General features: G+C 40.2%; 1 protein-coding gene across 1 annotated transcript; it reads left to right on the forward strand.

Moving 5' to 3' along the window:
• Positions 1–11,651: 11,651 nt before the first annotated feature.
• Positions 11,652–12,497, forward strand: LOC145164765 (uncharacterized). Its single transcript, XM_079083450.1, has 3 exons — positions 11,652–11,661; positions 11,731–12,037; positions 12,188–12,497. Exons 1-3 carry the CDS (start codon positions 11,652–11,654, stop codon positions 12,495–12,497), a joined length of 627 nt encoding a protein of 208 aa, XP_078939576.1.
• The last annotated feature ends 3,014 nt before the right edge of the window (positions 12,498–15,511 follow it).

Consider the following 15,511-nt stretch of genomic DNA (forward strand, 5'->3'; position numbering starts at 1 on the left):
GAAATGGAGGGTGGTGGAGGCGGTTTATAGGTGGAAAAAGGGTGGTGGCAGTAGGGTGGCGATGTGTGGCCTCCCTTGACTGCCTTTGTTTTTTCTTGCTTCCTACATGAGAATCTGATGAGGGGGAGGGCTGGGATGATGTTGGTGTTTAAGGGAGTAGTTAGAAGGTGGTGTGGGTTGAGTTTAGGGTGGTAGAATGGTGGTGTGTGGGTGTTTGTTTACCGAGAGAGATAGTGAGGGTATAAATAAATAGATTCAGATTGAGAGCGGAAGATGAGAGCACGTGATTTGAGTGATTTAATAGGCTCCTAATGCTCTCTATTTATAGTAAAGGAATGTACACTCATGCCCAAAAAGGCCATACCCATTCAAGTGCAAGACACACAACCTTAAGCCATGCTTTGTACCATTTGAGATGAAGTATAATGTAAGCAAGAGGGAAAGAGGAAAGGCAGAGAACATGTGCGAAATCAAGAGGATGGCTGATGATATGCTTCTTCCAACCCTAGTGGGTCCCATATAGGGTTACACGCTCATTAAATGCTCAAAAACACCCATAATCGGGTGTATCGGGGTCCGGATGTCAAGAGTTTTGTTTGAACATGCCGATAGATAAAGTTTAATTCAAGGATTCCAAAAACTCAAACAGATTAAATTTTCAAGTTATGGAAATCCGGGAAATCATGTTTAAAGTTTCGCGTCTAAATAGCCTATAATGCTCGATTTTTCGATTTTCGCAAATATTTTTGCTAAAAATATTTGGCGTATGAAACTAAATATTAGGCTATAGTATGAGTCCAAAAACATTGTCAGAATTTCCATCGGAGGTGTGTAAGTCGTCAACGGATCAATTCGGTTTTATGCGATTAAAGAAAACTAGTGTTTTACTGTCTGTTTTCTTAAAACTATCATATCTTTTCCATGCGAACTTCGTTTTGGACGTTTTTTATATTTTCGAAAATAGGGAAACATGTACTATAAGGTTTTAATGTTTGTTTCGCTCATAACTGCTTAATACAATTTTTCAGTTTTTTAGACTTATTACTAGTGTTGCAGTTTGAGCTGTTTGATTCGTTTGACCGTTTACACATTTGGATGTAAGGTATCATTTGATATCTTATAATATTTGAAATGAACTCATTTATTTTACATTATATGCACTAAAACTCAATGCGTTAAATTACAAAGAGATTTACTGTAATTTAGTCGTTCGCAGTTTATGACCTAAATTCTGGGATGTCACATTATCTCCCCGTTAAGGGAATTTCGTCCTGAAATTATTAAATTCTAGGCTACTTTGTTGTATCATTAAATCGTTATACAAGTGGAAGGAGAACCACAAAATAATTGCGGATACTTTTGTTTCATTTGATCCTCAAGCTCCCAAGTAAACTCTGGCCCTCTACGAGAGTTCCATCGGACTTTTACTATAGGTATGTGAATTTGCTTGAGGCTTTTGATTTCTCGATCCATGATCTCCATCGGTTCCTCCACGAAGTGAAGCTTAGTATTGACCTGGATCTCATCTAGCGGAATGACGAGATTCTCATTAGGTAGACACTTTTTGGGATTACACACATGGAAGGTATCGTGAACTTTGTTGAGTGTTGAGGTAATTTGAGTTTGTAAGCTACCAGACCAACCCTTGCTAGGATTCGAAAGGTCTGATGTAACGGGGGTTTAGCTTTCCTCATCCAAATCTAATGACACCCTTCCATGGAGTAACCTTTAGCAAGACACGGTCTCCTATCTTGAATTCCAATGGTTTGCATCTGATGTCAGCATTGCTTTTCTGTCCACTATGTGCGGCCTTTTACCATTCCTTTATCTGGAAAATCTTTTTTGTTGTTTCTTGAGTGACTTCTGGAAAAGTAAATAGTGTATCCCTAACATGTTTTCTAGGGTTTGTATTGTCCTTTCATTTTGTTCATCCATTTGAGGGTGATATGAAGTACTCATGTCTAGTTTCTTTCCTAGGGTGGTGTAGTTTGTCTCGTTTAGCTTAAGTGGTTTGTGTGTTCAATGACTTTATTTTGTTGCATCAATATGCATCCTAAACCTTGGTGAGAGGTGTCGCAGAATACTTCAAAGTCTTCTGTTCCCTCTGGAAGAGACAAAATTAGTGCACTACACAACAATTGTTTTAATTTCTAGAAGGCGGACACTTGACTGTCTCCCCAACCGAACTTCTTGTCTTTCTGGGTTAGTGCGGTGAGAGGCTTGGCTATTTTGGAATATTTCTCGATGAATCTCTGATAGTAACCTGCAAGCCCTAAAAATTGGCATACTTCGGTTGGTGTTGTTGGTGCTTTCCAATTCTTAACCGCTTCAATCTTTGCGGGATCGACATGAATCTCTTTAATGCTGACCACATGGCCGAGGAAATGCACTTCGTTAATCCAGAACTCATATTTAGAAAACTTTTCATAAAGTTTCTCTTTTCTTAACAGCTCCAAAATTAAACGCAAGTGTTGACCATGTTCTTCCTTGGTTCGTGAGTATATTAATATGTTGTCGCTGAACACGATCACAAATTTATCCAAGTAGGGTTTACACACTCGATTCATAAGGTCCATGAATACAGATGGTGCGTTGGTCAGTCTAAATGGCATAACTAGAAACTTGTAGTGACCATATCTAGTTCGGAATGCCATCTTTGGAATATCTGCTTCTTGAACTCTAAGTTGATGGTAGTCAGATCTTAGGTCGATCTTCAAGTAGTAGTTGGATCCTTTCAGCTGGTCGAATAGGTCATCGATCCTCGGGAGTGGATACCGTTTTTTGATGGTGAGTTTGTTCAACTCTCGATAATCGATGCACATCCTAAACGATCTATCCTTCTTTTTGACAAATAATATTGGGGCTCCCCATCGAGAGAAGCTTGGCCGAATAAAACCTTTGTCAAGAAGTTCTTGAAGTTGACTGGATAGTTCTTGCAATTCCGATGGCGCCAGACGATAAGGAGATCATGCCACTGGTGCTGCACTGAGAATTAGGTTGATTTGGAATTAGACTTGTCTGATTGGAGGTATTTCAGGCGGATCCTTTGGAGATACGTCTTGGTAATCGCACACTTGCGGTATGTCTTTGATTTCCTTACTCTTGTCTTGCATATCGACCACGTGGGCCGAAAAAGCGAAGCATCTCTTTTGTAAATACTTCCTTGCATTCATGCAAGTGATGATTATTAGGTTCTTCCCTGATTTATCTCTATCAATGACGAGAGCCTCCTTGTTGGGTAAAGGTAGTTGGACGGCTTTTTCATATCATTGAACCTCCGTTTGATGAGGTCATGACCAATTCATTTTGATGATCACATCGACCTTCTAATGGTCATATGCATTTAAGTTGACGTGAGTATTTCTAAAGTGTTTTCTAATTGGGTTGATTGTCATTTCTATTCTGTAAGTTTTATTAAGTTTTCATAATTTATGTTTTATCGTGTTTCTAAAACTATGGTCAATAAAGCTTATATCGTTATCAATATCCATCGATACGGAAGCATAAATATTGTTGATATGAAACGTACCAGTAACCACGACTGGGTCCTTGCGAGTATCTCCTACATCAATCGCTATGTGCTTCCTTTGCTACCCTGATTCTTCAGCTTAGGGAAATCCTTCTTGAAGTGTCCTAGTTGGTTTCATTTGAAGCAGTTACACATTTTTCCTGCATCAGTGGTTGAGGTCTTTCTGCATTACTTAGTGGTGTGACTTCTTAAGTTGCAGTTATTAATGACCATAATATGGTGAAAATTGCACTTGGTATAATGGGGTAAAGTCCCAGAGTAGGACTTGGACAGAGTGGGAGTGTTTGAGTCTTAGACAGTCATAGGTTCTGATTTACGCTCGAGGAGTTTGAAGTTCCCTTTGGATTCCTCGTGGTACATCCGTTTCGTACCCTCCGTCCATTTTTGCTCTGTCTGTTGGGTTGTGGTACTCAGACGGAGATATTTTTCAGTCAAATGATAGGCTAATTGTTTAGCAATATCAAAGGTATTGGGTTTAAATGCAGCAACCAGACCTTGAACTGGGGGAGTTAGCCCCCAAATGTACCTTTCAATATTTTTGTATTTCGAGTTTACTATACCCGGGCATAGGTTGGCGAGGTGGTTAAATCGGGAGGTGTAAGCAGTCATCCCTGATTCTTTCATAGTAAGGTTCAACAATTCTTGTTCTAGAGCCTGAATTTCTTGTCAAGGAAAATACTCCTCGATCAACATCTGTTTCACGGCTTCCCAAGTAATGGAACAAGCTGTATCGATTCCTATAGACTTGATATGGTTATTTCACCAAGTCAGGGAGGAATCCATTAGCGTACAACAAGTTGCTACTTAACACGACAGTCATTAGCGCAAGAGCTGATGCAAAACACTGTATCCATCAATTCTATCCAACGGGATAGACCAATGGCTCCTTCCATACCGAATAAGGATTGAGGTTAGTAGGCTAATAAATCCTTGTATGAGCAGGACCTAGTGTTGTTTTTGTTAAAGGCTGGAATACCGCCACCATTTCCACTGTTCACAAAATATTTGTTTCGGGCAACGTCATACGTAACTAAGGCTGTGGCAATCCCTTGTGCAATCAGGGTTTACATTAGTGTTGAGTCTATTCAAAATGATGGTGGTGGGTGAACTCGCGGATTCCTTCGAGGGTCCTTTATCCTAAACGTTTAGAAAAGACATACTTAAGTTGTTTATACTACTTAATCATAAACAAGTATGTAGGAGTTGTATTGTATGATTGTGTATTAGTATAATTTGTTCTTAGAATCCCATAGGTTTCCAAATTATAGGGTTAGACTGATTCTTAAAATCCTACCGATTTCCAAACGATAGAAGATAAGTGATTGATTTAGAAATCCTCCAGATTTCCAAAAATGATAGGGAGGGAGTTGAAATCCTTTCGATTTCAAATAATAGAGAAAATTGAAATCTTTTTCATCTTTGTAATAGAGAAGTTTGGAGACTATTGAATGATTTATTGGGGACTTATAAGTTTCTCTACTACGAAGGTAGCTTAGCTATCGTTTCTTTGGATTTAGGCGAACTAGGAAAATCTGAATGTTATCCCAGATTTTTAAGTATTTTTATGATTTAAAATGTATACGTTGTTTTGGGGTTGATATAAGGTTTCTAAGGTATTAGGTATCTGCTGCAAATCTTGAGAACATTCTTTAATCTCTAAAACTTTCAACCGTTGTAGTCTGTCAAACTCCTTGCTCAATGTTGTTTGTGCACCGGCCCGACCATAAATAATATAGGCGCGCATTCCAGGTTTATTTGTGGTATGGACTATGTACGATACTAACCTTAATTGAGGCATCTGGCCTAAAGGGTTGAGTTGGTAGTTTTAGTTAAAGCGATGTTTAGAATTTTTTTAAGTGTTCTCATCATGGGTCAGAGTATATATATGACTCTTATATATTAGTGTTAGTGAGGTTTGTGGTATTATTAAAATTTTGTTTTGTACTCCAAGGCTAATATGTACAGAAGAGGGCCAGACATCAAACATCAGAGGGCAGGACCATTTTGGCAATTAAGCTGTTCTGAAATCCAACAACCCTATGCGACCCTTCCAACCAGATTCCGCGTATCGTACATAGCCAAGAAGTAGTGTAATTAATAATGATACTTTTACTAGGAGCTTGTTTCTATAGCTATATTTCCTCTTTCGAGGATACAATTTCTCTATAGCCAATTTAGCTCTGATACCAAGCTTTCACACCCCCGGCCGAGGCGGCGGAACATGTCGGGTTGTGCGACTAAGTTCATGGATCACAGATAAATTGAATATGTAGCACAAGTACAACAATAAACAAAACAAAATTTGTATTTCATCTTTAAGTTTTAATATAGGGTTCTTATAGATAATAATATAATATATGAATTGCCATAACCAGCTAGGCAGACATAACAAAAAGTAGTAACTAAATTGCCTAAGATCCATGAGTATCCGTCGTCTGAATTTGTGTGACTATAGATTCCCTGAGATTACATGTAGTTTTGAGGGTTAACAAAAGGTTGGTGAGAGTTACAGGTTTTCTGCTAGCAGCAGTAATGATACTTTTAAAAGCATTCAACAATTATTTTCTTTATTAGTAAACCATATTTAAATAAGCTTTGAAAAATCCAAAATGTGTCTTGGTATAAGTAAATTCATGCTTTAAAGCGGTTTAGAAAGAATCAAGTTTATGAGTGGTAGTATGATTGAGAGAGATTCGAGTTAATGTTTATAGCAAGTTCTATAACCGAGCTATGTGACTGAATGTACCCTGCTACAACGCTTCATTGGACGTTGCAGTAACGATCGTAGACACTTATCACTCGCTTCGATTGATCGGTCGAGGTTGTAGCTAGCAACTGCAGGCGGGGATGTCAAGCCCGTATAAATTTATACATATGTATCTCGCTCCGAAGATTAACGGTTATAGTAGTGTGGGTATGCTAAGTGTTTAGAATCAGCTAATGAATAATGTCTCAACAAAAAGCCCTTAACTAAAAAGTATGTGAATAACTCTCATCTCTAACTTAAAAGTGGATAAGTTCAAGGCATAATGGATCGTAAAGAGTTTATAAAAGTCGAGCATAATTAGTATGCACGTATAGTATAAGACACTAGCTTTTATAACAAAGTATGTTTCTTGTATGAACTCCATAGTAAAAACGCATATGTTATTTCAATAGTTGTATTATTCTAACAACATAACATACTAGGATATTGAAGTTTAAAACTAGTTTATGTGTTCGTAACATATGAAAGTTAAACTAGTAATTTACAAAGAAGTTATAGTTTATAAAATAATACTTTATGCGTATTTTTGTATTATCTAGCACAAGTAATACATGTATTCTCCCCTAAAAATATATAAAAGAGGGGCCATAATACTCACCTTAAAGTGTGATAGTCGATTTGTTTCGAGAATTGATGCGAGAAAGCCAGGATGTATTGCTGTGAACACGATACTCCGAGATAAATTTGGTTTCCTAAGGAAATATTAATATAAATTAATATGTGGAGGGTATTTGGTATTTTAGCAAAGTAAAGGACTTATTTAATAATTTCCAAAGTTTTGTTAATCCAAAATTTATTTAAATCAAAATTTATTTAAAATAATTTTATCTAAAAATTAAATTTGATATCTTCCAAAATTTTATTTAAATTAAAATTTATTTAATAATTTCAATAAAATTATTTAATCTAAATTTTATTTAATATAAAAATTAATCAATGTTTACTAAAAATAAATTTATTAAACTGTGATATTAAAATTTTGGGTTTGTTTGAAAGAGTTTTTCCATAATAGGGTGGGTTTTGACAAATTTAATTGAGGTTTCAATGATTAGGACTAGTTTTGAAAAAAAATTGGGAATGGGGTTTGAAGTATTAATTTGGCATGTGAGTTTGGTTTAACAACTTACATAACAGGAGGTATATTACCTCCTATTCTCGTCGATCATGTACAAAACGAAAAGAAAAAAACGTAATGGTCTTGTGGATTTCTGTGATCGACGAAGGGCAAGCACAAAGGAGTAAGGGGTGTTTGGAGGAGACTTACGGTGGTGATGGAGGTAGAAGGAGGTGGCTGATAGCGGTGGCACAAGGCGACAGTGGTGTTGTTGTGTAGATGAACAAAGTCCGACAACCTCCTGCTGCCGATTTTCTTTGCTTTCTGGTGAAGACGAAGACAGAGGGGGATGGAGGACTTCATGAAGCTGCAACACAGTGGAAATGGAGGATGATGGAGTCGGTTTACAGGTGGAAAAGGGTGGTGGCAATGGGGTGGTGATGGGTGGCAACCCTTGGCTGCCTTCATTTCATCTTGCTTCCTCCAGAAGAATCCGATGAGGGTAAGGGTTGGGATGATGTTGGTGCTCAAATGGGGAGTTATAAGGTGGTGTAGGGTGAGTTTAGGGTGGTAGAATGGTAGTGTGTGGGTGTTTGTTTAATGAGAGTGATAGAGAGGGTATAAAGAGAAAGAGAGAGAGAGAGAGAGAGAGAGAGAGATTGAGATAGGAAGAAGAGAGTTGGTGATTTGAGTGAGTTAAGAGGCTCCTAATTTTCTCTATCTATAGTATAGGAGTGTACACTCATGCCCAAGAAGGCCATACCCATTCAAGTGCAAGACACACAACCTTAAGCCATGCTTTGTATCATTTGAGATGGAGTGTAAGCAAGAGGGAAAGAGGGAAGGGAGAGAACACGTGGGAAATCAAGAGGATGGTTGATGATATGCTTCTTCCAAGCCTAGTGGGTCCCACATAGGGTTACATGCTCATTAAATGCTCAAAAAGACTCATAATCGGGTGCATCGGGGTCCGAACGTCGAGAATTTTTGTCGAACGTGCCGATAAATAGAGTTTAAGGATTCCAAAAACTCAAATGAAATAATTTTTCAAGTTAAGGAACTCCGGGAAATCGTGTTTAAAGTTTCGCGTCTAAATAGCCTGTAATGCACGATTTTTCGATTTTCGCAAATATTTTTGCAAAAAATATTTTGAGTATGAAATTCAATATTAGATGATAGTTTGAGTCCAAAAACATTCTCGGAATTTCCATCGGAGGTGTGTAAGTGCCTCAACGGATCGATTCAATTTTACGCGATTAAAGAAAACCACTATTTTACTGTCTGTTTTGTTAAAATTGTCGTATCCTTTGCATACGAACTCCATTTTGGATGTTATTTATATTTTCGGAAACATGGGAGCATGTAATATAAGGTTTTAATGTTTTATTTTCTCATAACTGCTTAATACAAATTTTCAGTTTTTCAGACTCATTACCCAGTGTTGCAGTTTGAGTTGTTTGATTCGTTTGACCGTTTACACATTTGGAAGTAAGGTTTCATTAGATATCTTATAATATTTGAAATGAACTCATTTGTTTTACATTAGATGCACTAAAACTCAATGAGTTAAATTACAAAGAGATTTACTGTAATTTAGTCGTTCGCAGTCTATTACCTAAATTTCGGGATGTCACACCGTTGGGGAGTTAGAGTATCTGTTCCGGGTTTCTATCGCGAACGAACATAATTTTTATGCTTCGATCATTTTTCAAAATTGTGTTTTGGAGAACTTCGGGGTGCCCTACTGTAATGCCCGAATCGCAGGTAAACTCCTTTAAAACTAGACTATATTTATTTTTGCATGAATGACCATTATGTATGGCGTAATTAAGGGTACGCGGGGTGTACCTCTTTGAAAATTGGACACGAGGTTTCCCCTTAGTACGCTGGGCGTTGGGCGTCCTCTAGGTACGTTGGGCGTACCTAGAGTACGTTGGGCATAATCATGGCAGGGGCAAACCCTAATTTATGGGTCTTGGACCCTATTTAAAGATCTTAAACCATTGGAAACCCTTATTATCTTCAACCTCCACCCTCTAAAGCAGTCCCCTTGAAACCCTAGCCCTCATTAGTGAAAGTTTGAGACCTTTGAGTATTTTTGTGGGTTTTTCGTGCTCTTATAAGAAGAAGAAGCCCACCATTGAAGCTTAGAGAAGCTTAAGCTCATAGATCCAGAACTTTCATCACCCTTGGAAGCTTCTGGAGGTATAAAGCTTCTACCTTTATGTTTTTTTTCTAGATCTAGATTTGGACCATGATATGCTATGCTTGTGGTCCCAAGCTTTGGACTTTTGAGGTTTGGGTTGCTCTAAATCATCTTGAGTGTCATTTCTTATTATTTTGAGTTGATAAAGTCAGCAGAGCTCAAGTAAGTGTACCCAAAATACCTATACATGTTTATTGATTCAGTATGTGAATGTGTGAATAACATGCTAGATTAGGGCTAAGGATCTGCTCAGATTTTTGTGACAGGAGAGATGCCTTTTTATGCTTACTGTATGAGCCTCTAGAACTGCATGCTAGTATGGATTACTGATGATATGTTAGGATGGCCTGGTAGGCAGTGCTCTGGTTAGAACTCGATGCTTGAATGTTGCTTGCTTTGTGCTTTTAGGAATCACTGCTAGTGCTAGCTGACTATCAAGTGAATATGCTAGGTTACATGTCACAGAAATTAGATAATTTTAGAAGGTTAGGTTTAGCTCTATTGTGCAACTCTAGTCCAACCGTTGTAATGTGAGACCTTACGGTCAAAAAACTATCTAGTGTCTGTTACATGTAATTATATTCGGTAGATAGTTAGCGGGTGTTAGTGAGGTTTCTTCTGCAACTGATGGTGGAGAGTGGTGGGAAGGGAATCCTAGGAGAACCTAGGAGTCATGTTAGCATTAGCATATGCGTGCTTTAATGAGATTGTGGAATGTTGGAATTTAGGGTGTCATTTTAGGGGAATTAGGACGACTCTTGAGGAAAGTATGGATATGTGTGGAAGGTAGTATTGGGCCTGTACTACTGAAATCATGGGATCCGTACTCGAATCAAGGGAGTCACGAGGATACTAAGGGACCCGCATGGTGTGAGATTCTTTGAGTATTTTTTGATGGTTTATATGGTTTATTTTCAGTATGGTGGTCACTTAAGGTGGTTCAGGCCCTGGTGAGGGATCGGGTTCAGGCTCTGGATCCGGACACTTGGATGATCAGATGTGGAAGTTCATTTCATCTGAGATTACTTACAGCAATTTGGAGTAGACTCTTATGATCTTTGGTACGATCAAGGAGGGTATAATGGAGCTTTTGGATGAGCGTCTGGACGTATTTCGCACTAAGATGGTGGCTATGGTAGGTGAACGCTCTCTGACGTTTCGAGAGTTTCGTGCCTATGGGGCTCCTAAGTTCTTTGGAATAAAGGAACCCATTGCTAGCAGACGGTGGTTGGCAGACATCGGGAACACCTTCTGGACTTGCTTCTGCCCCGAGGGGTCGAAGGTTTGATTTACATCTTATATTCTGAAAGACAGAGCTCACGATTAGTGGGAGGTGGTGGACTATGCTTTGGGAGGCGAGGCAATTGAGAAGATGTATCGGTATGACTTTGTAACAAGATTCAGGGCTGAGTTTATGCCCCTAATTAAAGTTCAGCAGCTGGCAAGGGAGTTTCAGGACCTTTGCCAGACTACTGAGACCATGACGGATATCACCGCCATGTTCTATGAGAGGGCCTTGTTGGTTCCGCATTATATGGCAGATGAGGAGATGAAGAAAGCTCAGTACCATAATATGTTGAAAGATGAGATATGGGAGTTTGTGAGTATGTCTAGCTGCAATACATTAGATGACATGATAGCTCGGGCTCGTGAATGGGATATCGATTTGGAGATAGTGAGGAAGAGGAAGCCAGTTTAGGATCATGTATCTGAGGGATTGGGGAAGAAGCACAAGGTATAGATTCTAGATTGAAGGGCCAAAAAGGTCGGGGTCGGTGCGGCCGATGCGGCCGGACGCACGAGGGAGCTTATAGGGCGGGTGGTTCTAGTTGAGTCAAGTGTGGAAGAACTGGTCACTTCAGTAGAGATTGTACTGTCACGACCACCCAGGGATTGGGTCTGATTTGCTTTCATTTCAATCAGAAGGGCCAGAAGAAGTCCGATTGTCCGAGTTTTGTAGTAGGGGGAGAGATGGTAGCTCCCGCTTCGGCAAATTTGAGGATCAGCGATGGCCGCCAGGTCAAGGCGGAGACGCTAGTCGTGAGGAGTCGAGCTATCCAAGTTATCAGTCGAGGAGGTTCGCGCTACGTCAGATATGGTTACAGGTATGTATTTTCAACCTATTTCTTTTATTGCTTCGATATTTATTCTTATTATTATTTGATGTTATATAGGGACAATCCTAGTGAACGATGTTCTAGCTTTAGTTCTGTTTGATTCGGGAGACACCGGATCATTTGTATCTCGTGCACTTAGAAATAGATTTGGTGACGCTCCAGGGGAGCTTGACTATCCATTAGAGGTAGAGATTACCAACGATCATCCAATCTGGGTTTCGAGGGTTCCTCGGGATTGTGTTCTGGAGCTATTTAGCAAGCATTATCCTATTGATTTGGTTCGTGTTCCCTTGCGCGAGAGAAAGGTGATCGTGGGAATGGATTGGTTGAGCCCTAATGGGGCGATGATTGACTGCGGGAACCAGTTAGTTCGGGTTCGAATCCCAAGTGGGGGTGAAATAGTTATTCATGACGTGGGTGCTCAGCGTGGGCCGACTCTCTGTTTAGCTGCGAGGGCTCGGAGATATTTATAGAAGTGTTGTTTTGGGTTCGTGGCATATGTATTGGACACCAGGGAAGAGAGAAAAAGGACGATTAACGACGTGCCGATTGTTCGAGAGTATTCTAATGTATTTCCGAATGACTTGCCTGGAGTACCTCCAGAGAGGCAGGTGGAGTTCCGTATGGATCTGGTTCTAGGTGCAACTCCGATAGCCAAGGCACTTTATCGGTTAACGCCGCCGGAGATGCAGTTATTGTCTACAGAACTACAAGAGTTGTTAGACAAGGGGTTTATCAGACCGAGTTGTTCGCCCTGGGGAGCGCTGATTTTGTTTGTAAAGAAGAAGGATGGTTCCCATAGGATGTGCATCGGTTATCAGTAGCTGAACAAGTTGACGGTGAAGAACTGTTATCTGCTTCCAAAGATTGATGATTTGTTCGACCAGTTGCAGGGTGCGTACAGCTTTTCCAATATTGATTTGCATTCGGGTTATCACCAAATAAGGGTTCGAGATGCGGATGTTTAGGAGATGACCTTCAGGACTCGTTATGGAAATTACGAGTTCGTGGTGATGCCTTTTGGGCTCACCAATGCACCAGCAGCGTCCATGGATCTCATGAACCGGGTTTGCAGACCGATGCTGGACCGGTCAGTCATTGTGTTCATTGATGATATCTTGGTCTATTCTAAGACCAATGAGCACCATGAGGATCATCTGCGAGAGGTTCAAACGACTCTGAATAGGGAGAGACTATATGCCAAATTCTCCAAGTGCGAGTTTTGGTTGCACGAGGTGCAGTTTCTGGGGCACCTTGTCAACCAAAAGGGTATATTGGTCAATCCAACCAAGATCAAGGTCGTGATGCAGTGGTGGGTTCCGAGATCTCCATCCAAGATTCGAAGTTTCCTTGGTTTAGCTGGGTATTATTGGAGATTTATCTAGAATTTCTCCAGGATCACAATTCCATTGACCAGGTTGACGAAGAAGTCCGCTACTTTCCATTGGGGGCCTGAGCAACAAGCGGCATTTGAGACCTTGAGGCAGAAGTTATGTGAGACTCTGATCTTGAACCTTCCAGAGGGTGTGGATGTTTTCGTGGTGTATTGTGACGCGTCGACTTTGGGATTTGGTGCACTTTTGATGCAGAAGGGTCATATGGTAGCTTATGCTTTGTGGTAGTTGAAGCCTTATGAAGCAAATTATCCCACTCATGATTTGGAGCTGGGGGCGGTGGTGTTTGCCCTCAAGATTTTGCATCATTACTTGTATGGCGTTCGTTGTATCATTTACACAGACCACAATAGTTTGAGGTATTTAATGGATTAGCCAAATCTAAATCTGAGGCAGCGCAGGTGGCTTGATGTGGTGAAGGATTATGATTGTGAGATCCTTTATCACTTCGGGATGGCCAACATGATGGCTGATGCTCTTAGCCGAAAGACGACCGGTTAACTGATCAGGGATGTATGCTTGAGGATGACGGTGAATACCCCACTTTTGGTGTAGATTCGAGAGGCTCAAGTTGAGGCTATGAAAAAGGAGCACCGGAAGAGTGAGTTCAGAGTGGGTCAAATGTCCTCTTTTGATTCGAGAGGCTCAGGTCAAGGCCGAACATCAACGACCTCATGGAAAAATAGAGTCGTTGGGTGTTCTCGTTTGGAAATGGGAAGAGATTACGATGGATTTTATCACAAAGCTACCGCGAACTGCACGTGGGATGGATTCGATTTGGGTCATCGAGGATCGATTGACCAAGAGTGCGCATTTCATCCCTCTTCAGGAGAGCATTTCCATGGAGCAGTTAGAGGATGTCTATATCCGGGAGGTTGTATCACGAAATGAGGTTCCGGTCTTGGTGATTTCAGATCGGGATGTTCTATTCACTTCCAGGTTCTGGAAGAGGTTCCATGAGCAGTTGGGTACTCTTCTTTAGTTAAGCACAACTTTTCATCCACATACCGATGGTCAGAGAGAACAAACCATTCAGACCTTGGAGGATATGCTACAGGCATGTGGGCTGGATTTTGGTGGTAGTTGGGATACGTATCTCCCACTGGTTGAGTTTTCTTACAACAATAGCTACTTTGCCAATATTGATCGACCTCCTATTGAGATGCTCTACGGGAGAAGGTGCCAGACCCCGATTTGCCGGGGTGAGGTTGGTCAAAGAGTTATGGATAGCATGGAGGTGGTGCTCCGGACCACCAAGTTGATCCGACAGGTGCGCAGGAGATTGCAGACAGCACAAAGCCAACATAAGAGTTATGCTGATAGATGTTGGTCAGATTTGGAGTTCCAGGTTAGGGATATGGTACTCCTAAAGTTGTCACCTTGGAAAGGTGTCATTCGGTTCAGGAAGCGGGGCAATCTGGGCCCCAGATACATTAGTCCTTTCTGTGAAACCCGATCTTAACGTATCAATCGATTTCACTAGAGTTGGTGCGGAATCCCAATCCAGTGAATAACACAAATCGAAAATATGGAGTAAGAACACAAACACGAATATTCAATGCACAATATTATTAATCAATTGTCTAGTACATAAGATACACAAAACGCTCTCGGTTCTCTCTTTGTGTCTCTAGATCTCGAAATTAATCAAAGTGTATTAATTCTTTACACAGCTAAAACATATCCTATATATACTAAGACCTAAATACAAAAGTCCATCCCAATAACCTAAACCGAAATCATCTAAGCCCAACGAAATCACATGGTGATTTCGGTCCAAGTACTACCGAGATCATGGAGCTTTCGATCCTAAACCGAAAACTATAAAAGCCTTGAAAAGCAAAGTATAAACCACAAATTTATGTCCTAACAATCTCCCCCTTCGTTTATAGCTTTCTTTTCTTTTCAGTCTTCCTTGATCTTGACTTTCATCCCTTTCCTCGATCTCCTCACGACTTGACTACAAAATGTACATATGGATCTTCTACATGAAAAACTTCATCTTTAGTAGTTGGACTTCCTTCAAAATTTGACTTTGAACGCACACTGGGTATAGAGGCTTCTTGTATAGGTTCTTGAAAATCAGCACTTCAAGCCTTGAAATACTTCAGAGAAAAAATACAGAGAGACCGATTCTTTTGGATCAGTTCAGCAGGTTCATAGATAGTAACAAATTGATTGAGGAGGCTTCAATTCAATTCGACACATAACTTCAAAAACAGCTGTGTTGAAAGATAATCTTCACTTCTTGTTCCTTCAAAGGAAAATTCTTTATTAATCACAGATGCGTCTTGTAAAGTCACTATGACCAAAAAGTCCCTATGGATCACAGAGTCATAAAGACCTTTCTCACCATAGTTGTTCAAAAACCCAACCTTGGATCAAATAGAGACTACTCGCAGTATCTGTGTGAACACGGAGGAACGCACTGCGATTGTTGAGTA

This window comes from Lactuca virosa, chromosome 3, assembly GCF_052849685.1.
Source record: "Lactuca virosa cultivar CGN04683 chromosome 3, Lactuca_virosa_CGN04683_v6, whole genome shotgun sequence".
Lineage (NCBI taxonomy): Eukaryota > Viridiplantae > Streptophyta > Magnoliopsida > Asterales > Asteraceae > Lactuca > Lactuca virosa.

Excerpts from the sequence above, each read along its gene's own strand:
- LOC145164765 (XM_079083450.1), top strand. Across the intron at positions 12,038-12,187 it reads ATGATTGACTGCGGGAACCA|GGAAGAGAGAAAAAGGACGA; the intron begins GTTAGTTCGGGT and ends ATTGGACACCAG.